The 26,550-nt window shown below is 44.5% G+C and overlaps 1 protein-coding gene across 2 annotated transcripts in view; it reads right to left on the bottom strand.

The window, feature by feature from the left end:
* The window catches only part of BLOC1S1 (biogenesis of lysosomal organelles complex 1 subunit 1), a 48,137-nt gene extending 29,071 nt beyond the window's left edge, over nucleotides 1-19,066 (bottom strand). The window contains exons 1-2 of one of the 2 annotated variants that reach the window (XM_077483365.1): nucleotides 18,902-19,066; nucleotides 8,972-9,044 (exon numbers count right to left, since the gene is read on the bottom strand). In XM_077483365.1, coding sequence (XP_077339491.1) covers nucleotides 8,972-9,044; nucleotides 18,902-18,962 — 134 coding nt within the window. In that variant the 5' untranslated portion in view covers nucleotides 18,963-19,066. The remainder of the gene's footprint in view (nucleotides 1-8,971; nucleotides 9,045-18,901) is intronic. The other variant, XM_077483366.1, reaches the window with a different exon arrangement.
* Nucleotides 19,067-26,550: the final 7,484 nt, after the last annotated feature.

The raw sequence follows: 26,550 nt of genomic DNA, 5'->3' as shown, positions 1-26,550 counted from the left end.
TCAGCGAGTTCCCCTGGCCATTCCCCTTCTGTGGGGCCTAGGGAGGTTTGGGAGCCCTTTGGGATAGACACATTATGCAGTTTTAAGACTTCCTTTGACGGTTGAGATATTGAAGCAGAAAATCAGCAAACGCAGTCCTTTTGATGGATTCTTTGTTTTTAATTGTAATATGATGGAATGTCAATCCACCATATGACCATAATATATGCAAGCATCTTAAAATTCTCTGTACAACTGTCATTTACAAATATGCATGTATATTTTCATGTTGGTATATACTTATTTTTATATTAAATTATATTATAGATATATTTTCCTCTTCAATATACATCCCTGAAGAAGGAGATACCTGTACTCTGAAATGCGTTGGGTTCAAGAGGATCATATCCGTTATGCTAGTTATGCTAGTAGATGATGATCATGTCATAGAAGTACAATACATTTCTTTTTCGTATGTTTCTTATTACTCAATGTATTTAATAATACCAATATTACTGTAATACTTTCACTTTAATTAGGTGTGCCTTAAAGGGTTTTTTTTTTTTTTTTTCGCTCCATCATAGAATACTAGAACACTATAATGCTACAGCGCCACCTGCTGCGTAGCTAAGTATAATGCATACAGACAGTATTGTCAGTTTATTGGCAATCATGCTATTCTTTCCAACAGTAACAATGTTGATTCAAGTTGGTGAAAGTTTCGAAAATTATACAAATTAAGCCCCGGCTCACACCATTGCGATGCGGGAACCAGCAAGATTCCAGTGCGCATCACATCTCCATCGCAGGCAGTTCACACTGCCATTTGCGAACTGTTGGGTTTATTTTTTGCTATATAAGCAAAAAAAAAAAAAAAAAAAAATACCAAAAAGTTTTTTAGGTTTCTTAGGTTCTGTTATAAAATTTTGCAAACAAATATTTCTTGATAAATTTATGCCAAAATGTAGTCTGCTACATGTATTTGTTAAAAATATAAAATAAAAATAAATCAGTGCTCATTATTTAGTCTATGCTGTATGAAAGTTAGAGAGTCTACAACTCTCTCTATCTATATATTAAATTAATCAAACCTGATTTAGTGACTGCCTCTCCAATTTCTTGAAACCCTAAAATGCCAGAACAGTACAAATACCCCCAAATGGCCCCTTTTTTGAAAATCTGCGGGGTGACCTGAAGAGGGCTGTGCACCGGAGATGCCCCCATAGTCAGATTTTGAGCGCTCCTGCGAGGAAGAGTGGCCAAAGATTCCCAAGGCCATGTGGATAGACTCCTACCCCAAAAGACTGAACACGGTCATAAAATCAAAAAGGTGCTTAGTATTAGTTTAACCTCTTGCCAACCAGCCACCACAAATATACTGTGGCAGGTTGGCACAGCTGCGCGAATTGCTGTACTGATATGGCGGTCCCTTTAAAGGCTTTAGCGGGCGCACATTGCCAGAGCCAATGTGCGTAGCCGGCGGCCGCAATTGCTCCACAGAGAGAAATAGAAATAGCTCCCTAGGGAACACTTAACCCGTTGATTGCCCCCTAGTGTTAACCCCTTCCCTGCCAGTGTCATTTATACAGTAATCAGTGGTTATTTTTAGCTCTGATCACTGTGATTAAGTCACTGGTCCCAAAAAAGGGCCAAAAGTGTCTGATCTGTCTACTGCATTGTCGCAGTCCCACAAAAAAAAAAAAAAAAAAAAAAAAAAAAAAAAAAAAACCCACACACCCCCCCAAAAAAATAAAGAAAATAAAAATTGTACAACATAAAACTGCAAAAAAAAATTAAAATAAAATACTACTGACACTATCCATGCCTCATCAGTGCCACCCATCAGTGCCCATGTCACATGACACAGGAGTTTTATTTGTACAAAAGTTTCAAATCATGTAAACACTGCAAAAAGACACATAATTATTGCACGCACAGACATAAATACAAAAATTGTTATAGTACTCTATATAGATTTCCTCATCAGCCCTACTACAGCCTGGTCATGAGTAGCTTGTTGCGACTGCGACACAGATGCATTTCACGGGTTCTTGCCCGCTTTGTCAGGAAGAGAACTACAGACAAGCTCTAAAATGGAAAATATACAGTAATCAACTGCAATACTATGACTATTATATATAGGGTATACACAACAATTGAGTGCTCTACATACCTCAGAATATACAAGCAGATACATAAAACGGGTTAAATCATATTAGTCATCCTACGACGAGCTGTTACCACTCCCTTGATAGATGGAATGGGCCCACATGGGCTTTAATCCATAAGGCATCATAGGCCAACTTTGTCAATATTGGTGTTTAAGTAGGTGAATATCTAAAATAAAGTAGTTATATGGTAGTATGCTTAGGTGATGTGTGACAAACTGTCCAAAGAGTGGTGTGGGGCCCTTTAAAATTCCCAAGGGGGTGAGGTTGGGAATTTAAAGAGCCCCACGCCACCCTTTGGACAGTTTGTGTAATCTTGCACTACCACGAGATGTCTTTCTGCCTATACATCAATATACCCAACACATCACCTAAGAATATTACCATACATCTTCTTTATTTTAGATATTCTGGTGGTATGTAGAGCACATAGTCACAGTATTGAAGTTGATGACTGTATATTTTCCATTTTAGAGCTTGGCTGTATGTCATGGTTATGCATTAGAGTTGTTCTCCTTACCTGTCTGCATGTGTTCATTTCTAGAGACCAGCCGAGCTTCACCTGACTGCTTTTATTTCCTTCCTCTGGAATGGCTCCACCCTAGCCCCCATCAGACTACACTATATTAACCTTTGCACTGCTAGCCTATCCTGCTGATCAACCTTTGTGTATTAGCTTCCTGTTTCCTGTCGTGTGCTCTGCTTCTGATTTCCGTTACCGACCTTGGCGTGTTCTGACCATCCCTGCTTGCCTGTGACCCTGACCTATTGGCGTGTACCCGACTATTCTGTTCTGCTTGTGGCCCCGACCTTGGCTTTGTCCCTCACCATCCCTATCCTCCTGTTACCTACTGTGGGTGTGAGCTGGGGGACCCTGGGGGTCGCGACCTGGAGCCAGTTGCAGCCAAGACCATCTTCACCACTCGAAGCTCTGGTGAACACCAGCTGGCTCTTAGACTCCGCGCCCCGGGGAATCTTACGCTCTTACCCCAGTGGGATCTGTCCCCCGTCTGCAGCCGTCAGCCGTAGGGTCCACAGCCTTGCGGTGCATCCCCAACCCTACGGTGTGCACCTGTCACCTGGGCTCTAGGTGACCTGACACTGTAGTTCTCTTCCCGAGGAAGCAGGCAACGACCCTTGAAACGCATTTGTGTCGAAGTCACAGCAAGCTTCTCATCACCTGGCTGTAGTAGGGCTGATGAGGATATATACACAAAAATTGTATAGATAGATATATGTCTGTGTCTGCAACAATTATGTGTCTTTTTGCACTGTTTACATGATTTGAAACTTTGTCCAAATAAAACTCTTGCTATTTTACTCAGAATTATTATATACCCAAGGCTACATACAGCTCTGTGAGCAACTTACGGTAGTGAAGTACGGTAAATAGATCATTTAGACCCACGTGGGCCAAACAAACTATTTAAACATCACTGAAAGCTGGAGATCAGCCTTAGGTTGGTGAATGTAGTTTTAAATAATCAGATATGGTTCATGAACTCATCCAAATATTTCATATTTACCTGCTCCAGCCAACAGGCGACAAGTGCGATTCTGATACTCTAGGATTTGAGATTGCTAGTTTACTCCTGAGCTGTGATTACAGACTTAATGGCAGGATCTGAGGTTTCACATGGACAGCTAAAGAACTCAGAGCAAGGACACAAAAGAGATGATGCCACTGTCCATCAATAAGTGATGGACTCTCCTGCTAGATAGGCCAGTATGTACTTCATACACTGAAGCATAGAAAATTAAAAAGGCGCTCAACGGTGACAGGCCCCATATTTTGTTATGACAGGTATTCAATAAATCAACTGTAGCCTCATTGTGGGAAATATAATTCCAGTGTCATAATGCTGAATAGAACACCCTTCACATTTTTGTAAATATTTTATTATATCTTTTCATGTGACAACACTGAAGAAATGACTTTGCTACAATGTAAAGTAGTGAGTGTACAGCTTGTATAACTGTAAATTTGCTGTCCCCTCAAAATAACTCAACACGCAGCCATTAATGTCTAAACCGCTGGCAACGAAAGTGAGTACACGCCAAGTAAAAATGTCCAATTTGGGCCCAATTAGCCATTTTTCCTGTTGTGTGATTAGTTAGTGTTACAAGGTCTTGGGTGTGAATGGGGAGCAGGTGTGTTAAATTTGGTGTTATCGCTCTCACTCTCTCATACTAGTCACTGGAAGTTCAACATGGCACCTCATGGCAAAGAACTCTGAGGATTTCAAAAAAAATAAAAAATAAAAAAATTGTTGCTCTACATAAAGTTTAACATGACAGGTTGCACTCAGAACGGGGTGAGGGGGCTCAGCCTGTCAGGGCTCAGACCATACGCCGCACACTGCATCAAATTGGTCAGCATGGCTGTCATTCCAGAAGGAAGCCTCTTCTAAAGATGATGCACAAGAAAGCTGAAGCCAAGCAGACTGAGGACATGGATTACTGAAACCATGTCCTGTGGTCTGATGAGACCAAGATAAACGTATTTGGTTCAGATAGCATCAAGCGTGTGTGGCGGAAACCTGGTGAGGAATACAAAGACAAGCGTGTCGTGCCTACAGTCAAGCATGGTGGTGGGAGTGTCATGGTCTGGGGCTGCATGAGTGCATGAGTGCTGCCGGCACTGGGGAGCTACAGTTCATTGAGGGAACCATGAATGCCAACATGTACTGTGACCTACTGAAGCAGAGCGTGATCCCCTCCCTTTGGAGACTGGGCCACAGGGCAGTATTCCAACATAATGACCCCAAACAAACCTCCAAGACGACCACGGCCTTGCTAAAGAAGCTGAGGGTAAAATGTGATGGACTTGCCAAGCATGTGTCCAAACCTAAACCCTATTGAGCATCTGTGGGCCATCCTCAAAACGGAAGGTGGAGGAGCACAAGGTCTCTAACATCCACAAGCTCTGTGATGTCATCATGGAGGAGTGGAGGGGGACTCCAGTGGCAACCTGTGAAGCTCTGGTGAACTCCACGTCCAAGAGAGTTAAAGCAGTGCTGGAAAATAATGGTGGCCACACAAAATATTGACACTTTTGGCTGAGTTTGGACATTTCCAAAATATTTACAAAAATGTGAGGGTGTACTCACTTGTGAGATAGATAGATAGATGGATAGATTGTATGTATATATATCTCACACATATATATCCCTCAAAAATTCCACTTGCCTGCTCGCATTTTGCGGGCTATGGTGGGGGTGAGCACTGCCAGCGGGTGGGTTGTGTGGCAGTCCTCCCAGCACTGACGGAGGGGGAAGAGAGGAGAGAAGGCAGCCAGATCATCAGAGCGTGGGGAAGAGCGGCTTTCATTTCAATAGCTTGGAGGGGGGGGATTTGGGACTTTAGATGAAGCACATATGCGGTGTGCCTCCATCCTTAGTACAAAGACAAAAAAACAAAAGTGGGAATTTTGGAGCTTTAGATTAGGCTGTAGACATTGTGGTGGTAAACTTAATGGGGGTACATATTTATTAGTCATAAAACAAATGCATAATACATCTCAATGACAGAAACCACATGAAGGAAAAACATTGTAATGAATATAATTCCATATGTATTCACACACATAAATTGGTGAGTATTGAGCCAAGGCCAGAAAACTAGTCTGTCATGGGAGCGGAGGTAGTATACAGCCGCATGCTGTCTGGGTGCACCGAGACCCCCCCAGGGACACATGACAGTACCTCATGGGACCAGGTGATAGACCAATGGTGACTGCCAAAGGGAATCTAAAAAATAGGATTTTTGTACTCACCGTAAAATCCTTTTCTTTGTGATTCACCGACCGACAGCTCCTCTCTTAGCCATTGGGTTGTTTGCCCTATTACTAGGAGATACTAGGCATTAGTTGTAACACAACACTCAGAACTCTTAGTTCCGCCCAGGGGGCAGTCCCTTGGGCAACAACCCTCCAGTCTGCCAGGCAGACCCAGGCAGACCTCAGTATGTCAATAAGCAGTATAACGTAAAGATAAAAAGAAGGGGTGGGTGCTGTGTCGGTCTGTGAATCACAGAGAAAAGGATTTTAAGAGCACAAAAATCCTATTTTCTGTTATATTCACCGACCAACACAGCTACTCTTTTAGCCATTGGGACGTCCCCAAGCAGCGCCAAACGATGGGTGGGAAAAACAGCATAGAAACTTCATCCACCATGGCAAGTGGGAACTAGTGAAACTTTACCCACAAACAACAACAGTGCATGGAAAAAAACACCACAAAAAACCAGGGTACCCTCAATAGGAGTGACTATCCATAACCGCATCAAAAACTGCGGAATGTAATGCAACAGCGCATTAACTAAACGGTACTATGTTTTTTCGGAAAATCAGGCAAAAGGATATATAGATTGCATATTCAATTGCAACTATACGGCCTCCTGCAAAACTTTGCGACCAAAACAGGTATCAGCCGATGCACTGACGTCTACCTTGTAGAACTTGGTAAACGTATGGACAGACGAACAGGTTGCCGCCTTACACACCTGAGTGACAGACGCTTCGTGTCGGAAGGCCCAAGACGTTCTGATTGCCCTTGTGGAGTGGGCCGTGACCGGAAAGGGGGGCACCTGCCCCTTCAAGGCATAGGCTTGTACTACAATGTGTCTAATTTCCTGGAAATGGTGGCCGACGAGACCGCCATGCCTTTCTTGGGACCAGCCACCGAAAACAAACAGTGAGTCCGACTTCCGAAAAGGGAGCTGTGGCAGACAAATACACCTTCAGAGCCCAGGTCCAGAGCGTGAAGGGCCACCTCCTTAGGGTGCTTCAGCTTAGGACACAGATGGTAATACAATGTCCTCATTGATATGAAAAGCCGAGACCACCTTTGGTAGAAAAGACGGTTGCAGACGCAACACCACCTTATCCTTGTGGATAACCAGATAGGGCAACTTGCAAGACAAAGCCGCCAGTTCCGAATATTTTCAAATGGCGGTTTTTGAAGCGTCAATAACACCAGGTTCAAATCCCATGGGGGTAACAGTGGACACACCGGAGGGACTACATGTCGTACCCCCTGAACGAAGGTACTCACTAATGAGCGAGACGCCAGGGGTCGCTGAAAAAAAATAAAAAAATAAAAAAAGACAGCCAAGGCTGAAATTTGCCCCAAAATTCCTGCTTTTGTCTTCATTTCAATAGCAGTATGTTCCCCACACTCGCTGTCACACACAGCCCCGTCCCCTGGTCCCAGGACTTTGATAGATAGATCACCCCTCCAATCATGAGTGATGTGCATCAAAGTTCCCCGGCCAGGGGGCGAGGCTATATGTGGCGCTGAACGGCGGGAACACACGGGAATTGAGATGAAAGCTGCGATGTTCCTCGGCACTCTCATCATCCAGACTCATCCTCTCCTCTGTTCCCCTGCATGATGGACGCAGTTGGGCAGGCTGCATTGGTGGGCATGGGCGAGACTACATCGGTGGGCACAGGCGTGCCTGTCAGTCAATAGGTGATGGACACAGTGGAGTGAGAGTTTGGAGGCGAGCAAGAGAGGGATGCACTATGATTGATGCAGTTTGAGATATTAGGTTTAGGGGATGGATGCACTGAGAGCGGAAAGAGAGGTGACTGGGGGTTGTTGGTAGAGTGCCTAGTCCTCTGTATAATGATGGGGGCTCTGAGGCAGAATGACAGTGCCGCTGCAAGCTGCTCAAAGCACCAGGGCCACTAATCCACATTAAGCGCCTGTCTGACAATGACCCCACAGAAGATCTGCGATTAGTTCTCCAAGATGTTTGGAACAACCTACCAGCCGAGTTGCTTCAAAAACTATGTGCAAGTGTACCTAGAAGAATTGATGCTGTTTTGAAGGCAAAGCGTGGTCACAGCAAATATTGATTTGGATTTAGACTTCTCTTCTGTTCCTTTACTTTCCATTTTGTTAAATAAACTACAATCACTTCTATTTCTGAAAGCATATTCACGCCTACTTAAAACTTTTACACAATAGTGTATATAGGAGGTGTAAAAATAAAGCCACTACAAAACTTCAAAAGAACATCTACGAGGTAAATGAATGAATCAATTCACCCATAGACAAAACAGCGCATATTACTCTATAAAAGAAAAGTTGTTCTGGTGCGATCTCTTATTCTACGGAGAACATATATGTATACTCAAATTATATATAAATAAATCATACAAAATTGTTATATAAATAAATCATACAAAATTGTTATTGTCCGTAATAGCTATCAATATGTCCAGTTTATGCTATATACTCAAGGTAGTCCCAGTAAGAAAAGAACTGAAACCAAATTATCTATTACCTTGAGTATATAGCATAAACTGGACATATTGATAGCTATTACGGACAATAACAATTTTGTATGATTTATTTATATAACAATTTTGTATGATTTATTTATATATAATTTGAGTATACATATATGTTCTCCGTAGAATAAGAGATCGCACCAGAACAACTTTTCTTTTATAGAGTAATATGCGCTGTTTTTTCTATGGGTGAATTGATTCATTCATTTACCTCGTAGATGTTCTTTTGAAGTTTTGTAGTGGCTTTATTTTTACATTTAAAGCCTTTTAATACAGCTGCTAAAATTCCACAGCTCCCAGTTAGGAAGCACATGATTTAGTGCAAGCGCTTTTTGTTTGCTTGGCTAACGGGTGGAGGTTACCTATAGCAAAGGTGTTTATTGTATATAGGAGGTGTGTCTACACATGCATGCGTATTTTGCACGTGAAGTATCATGAAATGTATAGCCATCATTCTGACATTTGTTTGATTTGAAGCTCTCAATAATAATAATAATAATAAAAAAATAAAACATTTACTCACCCTACATTTAGATGGTCTACCAAAGCTTCAGTCAGAGTTGTAGCTGCTGCAATGGCTTCCCTTCTTTTTTTTTCTGTTAAAAAATCCCATAATACATAGTTTAAATTCATGGTTCATTCACTACATAAATTGCTTGTCTGCAATTGTTATACAAAATATTGTTATGCAAAATATGGCCAGAGACATGTAACCACTTCCCAACTGCCTGCTGTACATATACTGCGGCAAGGTGGCTCTATTGCACAAAATAACGTACCTGTACGCGATTTTGGCAATAGCCACTAGGGGGCGCGGATTGCTCCCCGCAGAGACAGAACAGTGGTCTGACGATGTAAACAAGCAGACCGCCGTGCTGTCAGGCATGGACACTCTGATCTAGTGTCCCTAATAATCAGGAACACGGATCAGAGTGTCCATACAGTGAGCCCATCCCCCCACACAATTAGAAACACACTGAGGGAACACAGATAACCCTTTCATCGCCCCTGATGTTAACCTCCTCCCTGCCAGTGTCATTTATACAGCGTCAGTGTATATTTTTAGCACTGATCACCAATGTCACTGGTTCCCAAAAAAAAAAAAAAAAAAAAGTGTCAGCTAGGTGCCCGATTTGTCCGCCGCAGTGTCACAGTCCCACTTAAAATCGCTGATCACCTCCATTACAAGTAAATCTATCCACTATTTTGTAGACGCTATCATTTTTGCGCAAACCGAGCAATATACACTTATTGGGATTTTTTTACCAAAAATATGTAGCAGAATACATGTTGGCATAAATTTATGAAGAAATTCGATTTTCTTTTTACTGGATAATGGACGAGAAGGCTTGGCTCACAATCTCTGCTCTAATTCATCCCAAGGTTGCTCTATCGGTTTGAGGTCAGGACTCTGTGCAGGCCAGTCAAGTTCCTCCACCCCAAACTCACTCATCCTTGTCTTTATGGACCTTATTTGTGCACTGGTGTGTGGCCATGTTGGCACAGAAAAGGGGCCATCTCCAAACTATTAACACAAAGCTCCCATCACATGGTAGCTACTCGACGTGGTGAAGATGTCCTGCTGAAGATCATCAGAATGGGGAAGAAAGGATTTAAAGAGGAGGGCCGGTTTTAAAAAAAAATAAAAATTTAAAAGTGAGCAGCTGCAAACACTGTAGCTGCTGACTTTTAATAAGCACACTTACCTGTCCAGGGCGCCCGCGATGTCGGCCGCCCGAGGCTGACCCGTCCCTCGGCTCTCGGATCCCGGAGCCGCCATTTTGGCTAAGGGAAACAGGCAGTGGAGCCTTGCGGCTTCACTGCCCATTTCCTACTGCGCATGCACGAGTCGCGCAGCACTTTGTGAATGGTGCGTGCTGTGTTCTGGGACACACAGTTCCCAGAACACAGTGCGACCCATTACCCAGAAGACGCCGCACGGAGGAGAGAAGAGAGAGAAGACAGAAGATCTCCGCGGAGGAGGAAGAGGCAAATTAGGACGATGTGCCTAGCAACAGGCATTTATGGTAAGTTAAAAAAAATAATTTTCTTCATTTTTTTTTCTGATTTTTTTCACATTTTTTATGTATTTTTTTTTTTTTTTTCAGGGTGGCCCTCCACTTTAAGTGACTAGCATATAGACTATAGAAATTTCCCTAGAGGGGTTTTGAATTGCAGCAAATGAGTCCAAGATAAAGCATAAAAAAAGTTTATTACATAATTAAATACATACAGATCTGTCTGTCAAAACAGGATTTAAGTGACTTTGAACATGGCATGGTTGTTGGTGCCACATGGACTGCTCTGAGTATTTCAAAAACTGCTGATCTACTGGGATTTTCACACACAACCATCTCTAGGGTTTACAGAGAATGGTCCGAAAAAAAGAGAAATTATCCAGTGAGTGTCAGTTTTTGACTTTATGACTACAGTGTACCCATCTTCTGATGACTCCTTCCAGCAGGATAATGCACCATGTCACAAAGCCCAGATCATCTCACCACTGGGTTCTTGAACATGAAAATGAGATCACTGTACTCCAATTACCTCCAGAGTCACCAGATCTCAATCCAATAGAGCACCTTTGGGATGTGGTGGAATGGGAGATTTGTATCATTGATGTGCAGCCAACAAATCTACAGCAACTGCGTGATGCTATCATGTCGATATTAACCAAAATTTCTGGAGGAAGTTTTCCAACACCTTGTTGAATTTATGCTACGAAGACTTAACCGGTTCCTGACCGGCGCACGCCGTTGTACGGCGGCAGAAAGGCACGGGCAGGCAAACGGGCATACCTGTACGTCCCTTTAAATTTGCCGCTCTGCCATCGCGAGTGCACCGCCGCGGGCATACCCGCGATTGTCTCACGGGGCGGCTGAACGGAGAAATGCCATTGTAAACAGCATTTCCCGGTTCTGCCTAGCAACTAGTGACGCTGATCTCTGCTCACTAAATGAAAGCCCAGCCCCCCACAGTTAGTAACACACCCCTAGGAACACTTAACCCCTACACTGCCACCCACTGGTTAACCCCTTCACTGCCAGTGTCATTTACACAGGAATCACTGCATTTATATAGCAGTGATTGCTGTATAAATAACAATGGTCCCAAAAATGTGTCAAAAATGTCCGATGTGTCTGCCATAATGTTGCAAAAAAAAAAAAAAAAAAAAAAAAAAATCGCTGATCGCCGCCATTACTAGTAAAAAAGTACCAGTTACTTACCGGTAACTGTCTTTCTGGGAAATCTTCCAGGACGGCACACCTGAGAGATGAGAGGCTCCTCCCTACAGGAAACACAATCAATCGACAGCTGTTTTAAGTCCCCACCCTTCCCCTTGATCCTCAGTTTGTAGAGAAGTAACTCCTGAACCAGGTTCACAAGGGAAATCATTCCTCATAGGTACTCACCTTCTAGTGTTCTAGAATTTTCCCTCCTCCAACGGGCGGGAAGTAGGCCTGCCGTCCTGGAAGATTTCCCAGAAAGACAGTTACCGGTAAGTAACTGGTACTTTTCTCAAGTCATCTTCCAGGACGGCACACCTGAGAGGATAAACAAGTACCTCAGGCCTACCTTAGGGTGGGGCCACTGCAAAACCCTCTTGGCGAACCTTGGCTCTGCAGTGAGCTTTACCTCCATTCCATACGCTCATATGCTTGATGAAGGCATCTTAGCTGGATCATGCGGCTGATCTGCAGGTCTGCTCCACAGATGTTCCTGCCTTTTCCGCTTCAGATGCAGTATCTAGGTGAAATGGGCTCTTAAAAATGGAATCAGAAAACATGTTAAACTTGTAGGTTAGCAATGTTGCCTATCTCACACATCTAACAACCATGGCCTATTATGCCTGTAGGTGCTACTTAGAACCACTAAAAAGATAAATAAGAGACCTGTGTAAGACAAGGACACTACATTAATCAATAAGAGGGCCTGTCTTAACACTATCCTGTTGAGGGAAATAAAACTGCTTCCCTTTTATCTTTATGTCAGCAAAAGACTAAAGGGAAGCCTACTTAAGGGAAAATAGATTAACAGAAGCTTGAACCCTGGGTTTAAGGCATGCCCAATCTATGTCCTTACTTACGCCTGAGAGCCTTCTTCAGGAGATTAAAGTCCCTAGCAGGAGTAGACTACCCATATTGCTATGTCTAGTTTTGCTAAAAGGGCAAAATGAAGGCCATGCACCGAGCCGAAACCTATTCGATCGGGTATACATCTTTATACTTCATCCTCAGGCCCTAATACTCCTCTGAACAGAACTCTCCAAGTTCTTACTAAACAGGGCGATTCATTATCCCCTTCCTCCAGTGTCCCATAACCCTACAGGGCTTCAACCCTAGGAAATGGTTCTGGCATCCCTGAATGCAAGTGGTCAAGGTTTTCTGACATGTGGCAGCTGCAGCCCGAACTCCTGGCCCCTCCATGGAAAAGAAGGCTGAAATACAAAAGGTGATACATGCATTATTAATATCACAAATAAAATGATCATAGATTGTGGGCACGGCACAATAGATTTAGACAGAAAGGACACAAGCATAGACAACAATGTTGTGTGCCTGAGTGTGACTAGCTAAACCAATATATCAAATATGGGAAGAGACCCAAATCTGAACCTCAACGTAGACAAACAGTCCTCATAGTCTGGTTTTCTGATGTGCTGCCAAGACGTAAAAACATTAAGACTCAAGCAAACCCTAAATGCTGCGTATTTCTTTAGTGCAGCTAGCTAGGTCATAACTGATATATAAATACGGAAAGGACAGGAACCCCCTTTACTGTTGTGCTTTACCTATGTACAGCAAAACAAGGCTATAAAGACAGAAAGACCCAAACTTCTATGTTGTGTATTTCTGACAAACCACCAAATACAGTTATAAGATTAATATGAACACCAACTCCCGTGTTGTGCATTTCTGCTATGCCACAGGGAAAAATATGGAACACAAGACAATCCTTTCTGTCATGCACTTCTGTAGTGTAGTTCAGATAGAACCAACACTGAGAAAGGACACGAGCAACCTGCAGCATTGTGTTTTTCTGAAACAGAAAGCACCAACAAGCTTCAATCTTGAGTATTTCTGCTGTGCAACAACATAAAAGCAGACACTGAGGAAAAAGACAGATAGCCTTTACAGCTGCAATCTTTCTGGTCCGCTGCAAAATAAAACAATAACGCCATGATGAGTATTCCTGCTGTGTAGCAAAACCTCAATCAGAAGGGACAGATAAGTTTAGGGTTCCCACACCCGTGCGACCCAACCTGCGACTTGGGACTGCAAGACGCATGAGAAGTCATATACTATGGCTTCCAATGGGTACCATTTGTGTCTGTGCGACACCAGCAGTCCCTGATTCCTGGATCCACAGACCTCAAGATTACACAGGTCGCAGGGAAAAAAAAAAAACAAATAGCAATTTTCAGGTCGAACAAGTAAGGGGTCCCCAATGCTGTGACTCCCTGGAGGATTGCAGCCAACAAACCCCTGCTGTGTATCCCTAAGATGCAGAAAGGTAGATCCATGAGAAACACTGCTTAGCCTGATATACAAACGATAAGGCAGTAAATATAGGACATACAGGACACAAACATTCAATCTTTGTGTATGTCTGATGTGTAGTAATATACCAATACTGAGCAGAGAGGCCACCATCCTCAATGTGTCTCTCAGCTGAGCAGCAAAAACAAAATCAGAAAAAGACAAGCAATCTTCACTGCTGTGTCCTTTCTGATATGCAGCCAATAAGGCAGTATATGCAAGACATAAAAGGACAGACAACCTTCAATCTTGTATATGTCTGATGTGCAACAATATAACAATTCTGAATAGAGATAGCACATGCATATTGAAGCGATTTGGCCTTGCGACTCAACATGTCAAATCGCATTGGCTAAAATCAGCACAACACCACCTTGTGGTGCTACACGGATTACCAAAGGCAGTATATGTACTACACCTGGCAGGGGTTCAATTTGTATTTCTACTATGTAGCCCAACAAATTCGAACCATCAATTTTCACTGCTGCCTTTCTGATAAGGCAGTAATACAGGACACAAAAACCTCACAGACCTTAATGCTGTACAAATCTGATGTGCAACAATAAAACACTATGAATAGAGATAGCACATCCATATTGAAATGATTTGTCATGCGACTCAACATGTCAAATCGCATGTTTAAACTCGGCAGCCATTGCTGTTAATAGCACTGTCTGAATCAGCACAGCGCCACGCAAATCAGGACCATCAGACTTCACTGCTGCCTTTCTGATAAGTAACCAACAAGGCAGTAAAACAGGACACAAAGCCCCACAGACAGACCTCAATCTTGTGTATGTCTGATGTGCAGCAATATAACCATTATGAGCAGAGATGTCACCAGACACAATGATGTGCATTTCTGCTGTGCAACACAAAACCAGAAAGTACAGACCACCTTCACTGTTGTATTTTTCTGATCTGTAGCCAAACAAAGCAGTACCTTTAGTATATAAAGGACAGCAAACAAGCTTCAGTGCAGTGCATTTCTGATGTACAGCAATATAGTCCTTATTAAGCAGAGATGTCACAAATCTCAATGTGTATTTCTGCTGTGCCACAAAAACATCCCAGCAAGCACAAACCTTCACTACTGAGGTCTACTGGTGTGCAGCCAATGAGGAGTCATGGTCTATCCCTTTATGAAATAACCAACTGGCAATTTATTTCATAGGCATAGCCTGGGCTGTAGATACTAAACCTTCACCACCAGAGAAGGAACAGATCCTAAAATGGTTGGACACCCTACTATTAGTAGTTGTTGTCCTACCTTACCTCCATAGACTGAGCAAACGCTAGCCAGCACATATCCAGGTGGTGCTGATTAGCAACTAAAGTCTCAATGAGCCCAGCCCTAGAGACCAATTTAAGACCTCTCTAGAAGAAGTGGTTACCAGTTTAGCCTGGGAGGTAAATAGCTATTTGCAGGCTTCAAACAATCAATTATGTAGCTCTTGCATAGGTTTGCACAGAAAATCCTCAATTAAAAGGATGTAGGGAGCGATCTATGGTGAATCACCTTTAGATCTGCCACTGAATGGATTATAGCCCAAACCAATAAAAAAAAAAAAAAAGTTTCTTCTAACCTCCTACACTATAATATAAACACAGTGTAAAGGTGGAGTGGGAGGTTGGAGCTTATGAAAGTTAACTATAGCAGGCAACCCCCAAAAGGAGGATCTGTGACAAGGGAACCCCTACTGTGCCACACAGAAGCTTGGTCTCTGCCCATCCTTGAATGTTAGGTCAGCTTTTAAACATTGTGAAGCAACTTCAGATTCCTAGCAGCTGGGCTAATAGGGCCGGTAACCTAGTGCACCTGCTGACCAGGGGAGCTTCTGAATCCACCAACCACTGCCCAATTATTAACCTGTTCAGTGGTATACCTGGCCTGTAAGTAACTTTGTATCTACCAGGTCCCCTCTGTACGCTATATTCATCCCTACTAAATGTACCACAACTGGGCATGTAGGGAGAGGCTGGCAACCTACTGCTGCGATAACCACAGTGTCTCTGCTGTAAGAGGGAGCTGTGGCTGGTGGTTTTAGCAGTGGCGTCTGCGCTATTTGTATCCCGACCCCAAGTTCTGCACTGCACCAGTCAGTATATACACGGGGAAGGGGGAGCAATGGCCTACCTACCTCTTTCTCATCTGAAGTGGTTTAGGCACACTCGTTCCTCTGCACCACCTGTCCACCATACAGCTTCTCTGATGTAAGAGGGGCTGCAGCTGGTGTTTTTAGCAGAAGCTTAAGGGCCATTTGAATCCAGACCCCAGGTGAGATCTCAAATGCCCAGGAACCCTCTGGCTGGAATTGGGGATTTTGCAGCTAAATTCCCACGGCAAAAGGAAAGTAAAGTACTCACCGTTGTCGTCTTCCTCTTTTTGCCACAGCCAGCGGGCTTGCTTTTCCATCCTTATGGTCCACACGCAAGGAGGATAGCCGCCAAAGTGCTCCCCCCCCCCAACTGCTGTCCCCATAGGGAGGTGCCAGGTTAGGCTGTGTCCTGCACTGTACCAGTCAGTCTATATACATGGGGGGGGGGGGGGGGCAATGCCTTCCATTCCTCATTCCCATCTTCATGTCTGAGGTGGTTAAGGCAGACATCCACCGTAGTAAACTGGTGCCTCCTCGCTCTAGAGAAAGGAGGATGTGGGCGCCTGCTCCTACTGACTCACAGCCTTCCCTCCTGGGTAAGAACGCCGCTGCCATTTTCCCGAAGTTTGAAAATGACGCGGTGCTTGTTGCCACGCCCTCTCCGGCAGCCCACGCGAGCTACCGGGGACCCAGGAGTCGGGGACAAGATCCCCCTGGAAAGAACCGATGGCCAGCACCCCCGTCTGAACAGCCACCTGTACAGGTAAGGAGGGGGAGACAGGATAATGGCCCCTGAAGTTCTGGGTACACCACTGTACCCAGGGTCCTTCAGCTCTCAGGGGGGCTCTTCCAATTTCTGCTGCCCGACCTGAGGAAAAGATAGGGGAACCCCCCAGGAAGGACAAGAATATCCTACCAGACCCAGAGGCTTCCCAGGCTTGTGGTCCGGCTCCCAGGGGGAGACCACCAGCCCCAGGCTTCGGGTCATTTGGAAAAAACAAACAGTTTCGCTGTGTAGGGAGAAACACAATCAAAAAACTGAGGATCAAGGGGAAGGGTGGGGACTTAAAACAGCTGTCGATTGATTGTGTTTCCTGTAGGGAGGAGCCTCTCATCTCTCAGGTGTGCCGTCCTGGAAGATGACTTGAGAAAAAATGTATTAATAAAAATGCCATAAAACTATGCTCTATTTTGTAAACGCTATAACTTTTGCGCAAACCAATCAATGATCGCTTATTGCGTTTTTTTTTAACCAAAAATATGTAGAAGAATACGTATTGGCCTAAACTGAGGGAAAAAAAATTTTTATATATATTTTTGGGGATATTTATTATAACAAAAAGTTAAAAATAATGCGTTTTTTTCAAAATTGACGCTCTATTTTTGTTTATAGCGCAAAAAATAAAAACTGCAGGGGTGATAAATACCACCAAAAGAAAGCTCGATTTATGGGAAAAAAAAGGATGTCAATTTTGTTTGGGAGCCACGTCGCATGACCGCGCAATTGTCAGTTAAAGCGACGCAGTGTCGAATCGCAAAAAGTGGTCTGGTCTTTGACCAGCAAAATGGTTCGGGGCTGAAGTGGTTAAAGTGGTTGTGAAGGTTCAGAGTTTACAAAAAAAATAAAAATACTTACCTCCTCTGTGCGGTTGGTTTTTCACCCTGAAAAGTGCCCTGATTCTGCTCTTCCAGGGTACCTCCTGGCTCCTCCTCTTCTCGAGTGCCCCATCGGAGAAGCACTATGCCTCCGGGACACCCCTGGGGGCGTGCCCCCGTGTCCTGCTTCTGCGTCTATTGACACAGAAAAGCAGGATTCTGCGTCATTGGATTTGACTGACAGCAGCAGGAGACAATGGCTGCACTGCTATCAATCTATCCAATCAGGACATGAGACACTGGCCAGACCTGGTGTGCTCATTCCCGTTGTGAGAAACACAGGGCTCAGGTAAGTAGAACAGGGGTTCGGGTTGCTTAGTAAGGATGGGCTCGGGTGTGTTCGTACACCCCATGTGCAGAACCTGTTGGCACAATGTGCGGCTGCAGAGATCGGGAAATGTCTCACTGCCTGTGATTAGCGCAGTGCCGTGCCGACTTCCTGGCGGGCTCTGCACGTGGAGTGTGTCGAACACGCCGGAGCTCATCCCTAATGCTGAGTGACAGAAGGTTTTTCACCTTCATGCATAGAATACCTTAGGGTAAAGAACCTTGAGGATTTACAACCCCTTTAAGACAGTTCTGAATGTAAAAGGGGGGCCCAGGCCGGTACTAGCAAGGTGTACCTAATAAAGTGGCTGGTGCGGGTATAAGCTTAGAGCCCACTGCTCAGTTTAAATGGATCTGCAACACCCTTATTCCAGATCAGCAGCTTTGGCGTCCAAAGCAATGGCCACTCTACAGCCAAGGTATGTTTTGGGGATCTGGTAAGGTTTGCTCTCCCTCTTTGTTATTATGGAGTCACAGCAGAGGAGCCATCAATGTTGCTGTCACTGCAGCTCCAGGTCTAGAGCATGTACATGAAGTAGCACCAACACACACACACACACACACACACACACACACATACAATGTTAGCTGAGAAGTAATGAGTGGAGTACAGGGAGGGGTGACAACCACTATTTACATTCATCATTCCTGTTCTCTAATATTCTACTTCCACTTCCACTTCCGGCAACACAGCAGTTACTGACAGGAGAATCCACCAATCAGAGTCCTGCAAACCCCGAGTCGCCCTCCTGTCCCTCTATAGTGAAGGCGCTGTGCAGTGTGGGACTGTACCGAGGCCCTGCTATGGATGATATAGGCGGTTTCTCGTACCTTGCAGCTCCTTCCGCTCATTCTGCTTAGCCTGATGTTCCTTCAGTAGCCGGGAAAGCATGATAGAACCTGACCGAGGAGGGGAGGACTTCCTCTATAGTGAGCCCAATGGAGTGTACGCCCCCTCCTAGACAGACAGCGCTTCCCTGTACTGAACATGCGCTGTACTCCGTGCCTGCTATGTACGACATAACCCTGCAGATGGCGCTGTGTACATCTATACTGTGCATTCCATCACTAGCAGCTCCATCTATGTATCCAGTCCTGAAGTTCTTTTAGTTAGGGTGCTTTGTTTTTTTAGATTTGAATAGGGTGGTTTTCCAATTGATCTCTTCTAAGAAATAATCTATCTATAGTTGACAAGCCACAATCAATATGCAATACACAGGGAATTGTACTTCAATCAATAGTTAGGATACACTTGTAATTCTGGGATTGTAAATGATCGATTGCATCAGTTGCGGCCCATCCATAGGGGGGCACACAGGCACCACCCCCATCTATGCGTCCGCCCCCCTAATCTACATGGATTTCAATGGGGTTTTGAAGGCTCTAATTGGCTTAAAAAAAGTGGTGGGCTTGGGGGGGGTGGCTGATTTGGCGTTTGTTTGCCGCCCCTGAATTGTATCTCTAATTGTGATGAGCATCAGCCACCACTGGATTGAATCTCTAATTGTGGGTTGGGTCATCAGCGCCCATGCATGTGGGTGAACCCTCAACGCAGAGCGTGCTCATCAATGTCCGGGACCAGGTGGAGACTGCGGTCATGTGAAGAATCTAACATTAACGCAGTTCCCCAAGTTAGAGTTCAGCCTTCACTGTGTGCAGTAATAAAGTGCAGAGTTCCTCTGAAAAGTGACTTGTCCTATGTCACTACACACTGTATCTTGTATGTTGCATTAGGAGGGAAGTGCAGATCCTGCGCCCACTCCACTAGTCCACCATACCTCTGTTACAATGGGGTCCTGTCTAGTGCAGACCTCATGCGTGATCACTAAGGCCCCATTCACACGGCGCTTTACCGTCGGATTTGCGGTGCTATTTGGCCACTAGCAGAGGGTTCTACCCCCCGCTAGTGGCTGAAAAAGAATTAAAAACCACCGCAATGCACCTCTGCAGAGGCACTTTGCTGGCGGTATAGCTGCGCTGCCCCATTTCAATGGGCAGGAGCGGTGTATACACTGCTCCAAAGATGCTGCTAGCAGGACTTTTTTTTACTGTCCTGCCAGCTCACCGCTCCAGTGTGAAAGTCCTCAGGACGTTCACACTGAAGAGACAGCAGCGGCTGTTTCAGGTCGGTTTGCAGGTGCTTTTTTTAGCGCAATAGCGCCTGGAAAACGACCCAGTGTGAAAGGGGTCTAAAGGATATGTAAAGGTTCATTAAAAAAAAAAACATACATGTCATACTTCCCTCCTCTGTGCCATTGGTTTTGCACAGAGTCCAACAGATCTGCCTTTTCTAGGGTCCCTCAACGGCGCTCCTGCCTGTTCCTCTTCTCGAGTGCCGTTCTCCCTCGGGACAGCCATGCGGGCACACTCTTGTGTCCTGTTGCTGTGCCCATTGACACAGAGAGCAGGACTCGGCCCAGCCCCCCAGCTCCCATGTCATTGGATTTGATTGACAGTAGCGGGAGCCAATGGCTGCACTGCTATCAATATATCCAATCAGGACCCGAGAAACCGGCTGAAGCTGGTGTGCTCGTCCCCATTGCTGGAAAGACCAGGTTCAGGTAAGTAAAAGGGGGGCTCAGGAGGTTTTTCACCTTAATGCATAGACTGCATTAAGGTGAAAAACCTTGAGGGTTTACAACCCCTTTAATTCCTTTCTTCCTGTACCTCGTGATCACAGCATAGATCTCTGTAACGCGTGTTCGGATCGGGTTGCTATTAGATACCAACCACTAGGGAGGGAGCCAGACAGCAACCCTCTCAAAACCAGAGGACCTGTCACCTTACCAGGTACCACTCCTAACAATTGGTTGCTTGTAGCTTGATTCTTCCCTCGGTTACCCATAGCAGCTACTCTCCTCTCCTCGTCTTGTTAACCCTTTGTAGTGGTGTTACTTCATACCCCATAGAGCTTTACAGACCTTGGTTCTTTTTACGCCAGTACCCACATGAACCTATTTGAATATCTTCAGACCAGGCTCATAATGGTTAATGTAACTTTTGCTGATGAAACATGGCAGAACAGTTCAATATTGTCAACATCCTTCCCCTATCTCTAACTAGAATATTGTAGTGGTCTAGGCATACCTCAGTGAGAGGAGAGTCCATAATGGCATTGTCCATGGCTGGATGTCTTGCGAAAAACCTCAGTATCTTTAGGGACACCAAACAATTCCCCTCACAGGTAATATGAAACCCACTGTAACCCAGGAACCCTTGGACCTCAGCCGTCCCCTTTTTTATAGCACAGGTGGGCTGGTTAGGAGCAAAAGCCAGAAACTGAGCTTGTAACATTTAACCCTTTCTACCAGCCTGGGCCAGCCGCTGAATACTATATATATTTCCCCTTTAAGACCATTAGGCGGAAGTGGTGTTTGGCGTCGCTTCTGCCATTCAATGTTATGGAGCCGAGTGGGGGGCAGCGTTCCCTTACTCAGCTTTATGTCTGTCAGGAGGAAGGACACAAACCTCACTGCCACTAACGATAGCTCCGGTAAGCAGCAGAGATGACCAGAACAAGCCCCGATAAAAGAGATCTCCCAGGAAACAGTCCTCCCCATTCAAGCAAAAAGCCCCCTCTCTCAGGCCCCATACACGCTATCAGATTTTCTGTTGATTTTTTCCTTCAAATTTACCAAAACCATATTATATGAGGTCAAACCTTAGGAGTTTCAATGTGTATGCAATCAGGCAGGCCATTGCACTACATGGTTTTGGTAAATCTGAAGACAAAAATCAGCAGAAAATCTTATAGCGTATATGGGGCTTTATACCACGTTTACACGAGCGGAATGTCCGACAGAAAAAGTCAGACGGAAGCTTTTCATCATATATTCCGATCGTGTGTATGCCTCATCGGACTGTTTTTTTTTTTTTCTTAATTATGATGGACCTAGAAATAGAATATGTTCTAAATATTTCTGAGGAAACTAATTCCTATCAGGAAAACCGCTCGTCTGTATGCTGTTCCAACGGACCAAAAACGACGCATGCTCTGAAGAAAGTACGAGATGGAAGCGTTCGTATTGGAGCTAGCACATTCCTCACACTGCTAATTCTGTGATCTTTTAAAGCAGCACATTCTTTTCTTCTTTATAATACTAGAAGAATGAAGTTGTTTTGCTGCTCATATTCACACAGAGTTCTCACAAACTTCTTTCTTCCTTATTTATTCTGATCTCATGGATAATATTGTATTATTTAAAAGCCAGATCTCCACAATAATGTTTACAATTATTTTTTATAGTCATCTTTTATTGTTTTGTATTTCATCAAGATGTTTTTTAGGATTAAGTAAAAATTATTTTCTAGTGATCTCCATATAATTTTTTTTTGAGTGTCAAGTTACCAAAATAACATTATCATCTAGTATTTTTTATTAACCTCAACAAGGTTGGTGTCCCTTGTTAATTTGACATTGTCTTTTTGAAATGTACCTGCCTTCTCACAAACTAACTGTCCTTTTTGTAGAAAAACACAGAGGAAAGTATTTTCTGAAAATAAAATATCCATTTATTCTGGGTAACAAAATAAAGGGGAAGGCAATGCTGGAGAAACTTTTGGAATTTGCGAAGCCTTTTGGCCCCCAGGGCACACATCAAGTCTGTGGAAAAGAAAATTGGAAGCTTGAGGAGTCCATATAATTTGGAGCCCAATCTGGTCCAGGAATCCCAGAGATTAGGACCAACAGCAGATGACATATCTGTCCCCATGCTGTGGTACTACACCAGCCTACGTCTTCTGTCAGACCAGACTGAACTCAGGTCATCACTTTCTTCTCTTCGCTGCAGTCTTCCCTCCACATTTCCCTGCAGCCTTCCCTGCACCCTTCCCTGCAGCCTTCCTTGGAGGCTGTGCCTCTGGTGGTGGACTTGTGGCAGGAGGAGGATGGGCTTGCTCATATATGTGGCTGTTCTTAGTCGGCTGGCCCCACAACCCCTTCTGAAGGGCCTGAAAAATAATTCCCTTACAGAGGAGGCTTGGGCCCTTCCCCTATTCTAGCAACCTGGTGGCTAGATAGCAGCCATAGGTCTCTTCAGCATTGGGGGGGGCTCCTGAGGACATCACTTGCTTCCCTAATGAGGCCCAGTGCTGCCTCCTCCATCATCGTCCCCTTCCTGGGCCTTTTGGTGGTAAGGCAGAGGGGAGACACCTGTGATTGGGTGAGGTTCCTACTGGGCCCACTCACCTCCTGGCTGCCACTGGGCGTGGCCTCCTCCTGGCGGACACTGGACCCGCCCACCTCCTGGCGGACACTGGGCACGGCCTCCTCCTGACTGCCACATTCCAGACCCTTCTCCTGGCTGAGCTCATCCTGTGTATAAAAAAGGAACATAGTTTTAGTTTTTGCTTCATCAATCACACACAATTTTCAGCTCATGACTATCATTCTGACCACCAGCATTTTTAGATTTTTTTGATAAAATCCTTCATTTTTAAGCAATTATCACATCTAGTTCACATCATTAATATTAGGACAATAAATATATCTAAAAATAATATACCTGGCTCCAGCTGGGTGCATCCACTTCTTCCAGGATGGAAGGCCCAGGTTGTTCCTCATCAGCCTCTGCTGGGGTTGAGGGAAGGGTGGAGGGAAGGCTGCAGGGAAGGGTCAAAAGTGATTCCCTGGCTTCAGTCTGGTCATCCAGAAACTGCAGTTTGTTGAAGTAGCACAGCCTGGTGATATACACATTCTCTGCTGATGCTCCTGATCGGAGTGATTTCTGGATCTTATTATTCTCCTACTTATACATGTTCCTCAAGATCCCAATTTTCTTTTCCAAGAACTGGATGGTTGCATCGGGGACCCGAGTCTTCACAAATTCAAGAAGTTTCTCCAGCGTTGACTTCCTAGCTTGTTTATTATAATATAAACTGTGTTTCACCTTCCACAAATTCCACATCTCCCTGTACTTGTCAGCAGTGGCGGCTGGTGAAGTTTTAGGATGGGGGGGCGCAAGACCCCGCCCATCCACGGTTGGCCCCTCCCACTTCTCATAAGCCACACCCAGAAATTTCCAAGATTATAGTATGAATTTACATAGTTAAAGGCCCCGTTATTACATCTGATTTATCTGCGTGGGTGTTCTGGCATCACATTGTAACAGTTAGATATTATTATTTCATTGTTAGAGTATTCTGCCTTTTCTATAGTCTTAAGCAAATCTGTTACCATCCCTGAATATAAGCCATTAAAGGATATCTAAACCCAGAACAAACAATTTATTTATTGCAGCTTACCAGTCCTTAGTAGAGTTGGGCTGAACACCCCCACCCCCATTGCAGTACTGCCTCTTATTCTCTCTTTCAGAATTCTGCAGTCCATGAGATTACAGAAGGCTAGTGCAGAAGCCTAGCACAAAGGTATTAATTAGAAGACATTAAATGAGACACTGTCACTTTGCCCAATCAACCTCAGCAGATAGCCTATGCCCCAGGCTTTTACACTTACTGATCTACGCAACTTCTCCACCTCCCTAATAGAGCATCCTGGGTTGTCTAAACTCCAGTGCTGGCTGATATGACAGGGTTTGGACCTGGTGATTGTCCCTACAGATCTAAGCACTGCCACATGGGAGAGGCCACCTATTCCTTGACTGACACACACTGACACACACACACTGACACACACACACACCACTTACCTGACTGTGTGCTCTCCGCAGCCGCTCCTCACACCGCTCTACTCGTCTTACTTCCTGTTTCCTCTCTCAGGTGAGATGGGAGAGAGAAGACAGGAAGTGACATCTGAGTCAACTCAGATGTCAATCAAACTGCCCGCCCGGCCGTAGTAACACATACTACAGCGCCGGGCGGAAGCTACTCAGCGCTTCAGAAAGCGCCCTGAGGCGGGCTAAACGCCCGCAAATGAAGCGCCACGCCTGCAATCTCATGATTGCATTGGCGTGGCGTTTCCCGGCGTGCAGTGTGACCGGCGCTCGAGCACTTCCTTAAAGAACTTTTTTTTTTTTTTTAAAGGGCCAGTTTTAAAACTTTTTTTTTTTTTTTTACATTTTTTTTTTTTTTTTTACCACACAGGGGGGGCGGCGCCCGGGCGCCCCCTATGGACGGGCCGCCACTGCTTGTCAGTGAAACTGGCCATAAATTGTGGGTCCTTAAAGTGATTCATATTTTCTGTAAAGACAATACACAAGAACACCAATGTCAGCCTAAACTCTCATAATCTTATCCTGATATAGGCCTCACAATCTTGAAGCAGTATAGGGTACTGATGTACCAAAGTTAAGATTTTACCTTCGTTAGAATGTTCGTCCTCCTTCCTCAGCACAACGATCGTACGTGCGACACAAGCATTTAACTTTTTATATACATTGCGCATGCGTCGCCTCCGCCCCTGACGTTCTTTCTAGTGTATTCCCCGCCCCTTCTCTTCAGCGCGCAGTAGGAGTGACATAGCAGAGACACAGCAGGTGTGTGATTGGAGTAACGAGGAGGAGGAAAGCCCTGAGGCCGAAACGTCCCGATCCCGGAGGCGACAATTTAAGGCTACAAATATGTCCTTTCTTGAGATGGTGGACATCTTGAGGAGGAACGACTATGATGGCAATAATGGACCGTACACCAACCCCAATGTGAGAAAGGCCAAAATAATGACGAAAGTTGTGAAGAGTCTCTGCACACCAATTTTGGGTACGACGAACAAAGGAGCAAATAAGGAAACGTTGGTCAGACCTGAAACTGAGGGAGCTGGATCAGTATAGGAGGATCAAGAGAGTGCTTAGAAAAAGTAAGTAGTTGTTAGGTGTCACAATTCTTTATTATTACTTGCATGCTGCGCCATGTGATATTCTTTACTGTAGGTCATTTTAAAATGGCAAGTTTCAGATTAGTGGGTATAGTAATCGGTCGTAGGAAACATTGTTTGCTCATTAAATACAATGTTTTGGGCAGATACAGGTTAAGTACATTTGGTCATGCCTAAATATCTGTGTGCTAAAGTATACCTTTTGTTTCCTTCTCATAGGGGACCAAAGACTGGGAGGACACCTCTCAACAGAGAACACCAGGAATCCCCCACCTGAGAAAGAAGGGGAACTCCAAACACCACACCCAGAGGATCTGGAGGAAGGAGAGGTGGAGGAACTTCACAAACTTGTCACCACAACAGGTGAGTGTCTGACACCCCAGCTTCAGGTAATATATGTATGCCTGCATATTTATAAGACGTTTTTCCTAAATTTTTTAGGTGATTTGCTGGTTGTGGAACACCAACTCAACATTTCACATATGCAAGTGCACAACTACTAATCCAGGACATCATGACATGGAATCGTGAAATCGACATCATAAGAAACAAGCTAAATTTTATGGAGCAACAAATGAAGAACATGATTGATGTGTTGGGGAGAATTTAAACATTCTTCAAAATACAACCATTTTCTCAATTGTTGTTGCCTTATTAAAAACACTTTTTTTAGGAATTAGTAAAAGCCAAATTTTGAAGATGCACATGGTGT

The sequence above is a fragment of the Lithobates pipiens genome, unplaced genomic scaffold (assembly GCF_037356315.1).
Source record: "Lithobates pipiens isolate NorthernLeopardFrog02 unplaced genomic scaffold, aLitPip1_a1.2 Scaffold_16, whole genome shotgun sequence".
In the NCBI taxonomy this organism is placed as follows: Eukaryota; Metazoa; Chordata; class Amphibia; order Anura; family Ranidae; genus Lithobates; species Lithobates pipiens.
This window is presented reverse-complemented; position numbering and strand designations above follow the sequence as displayed.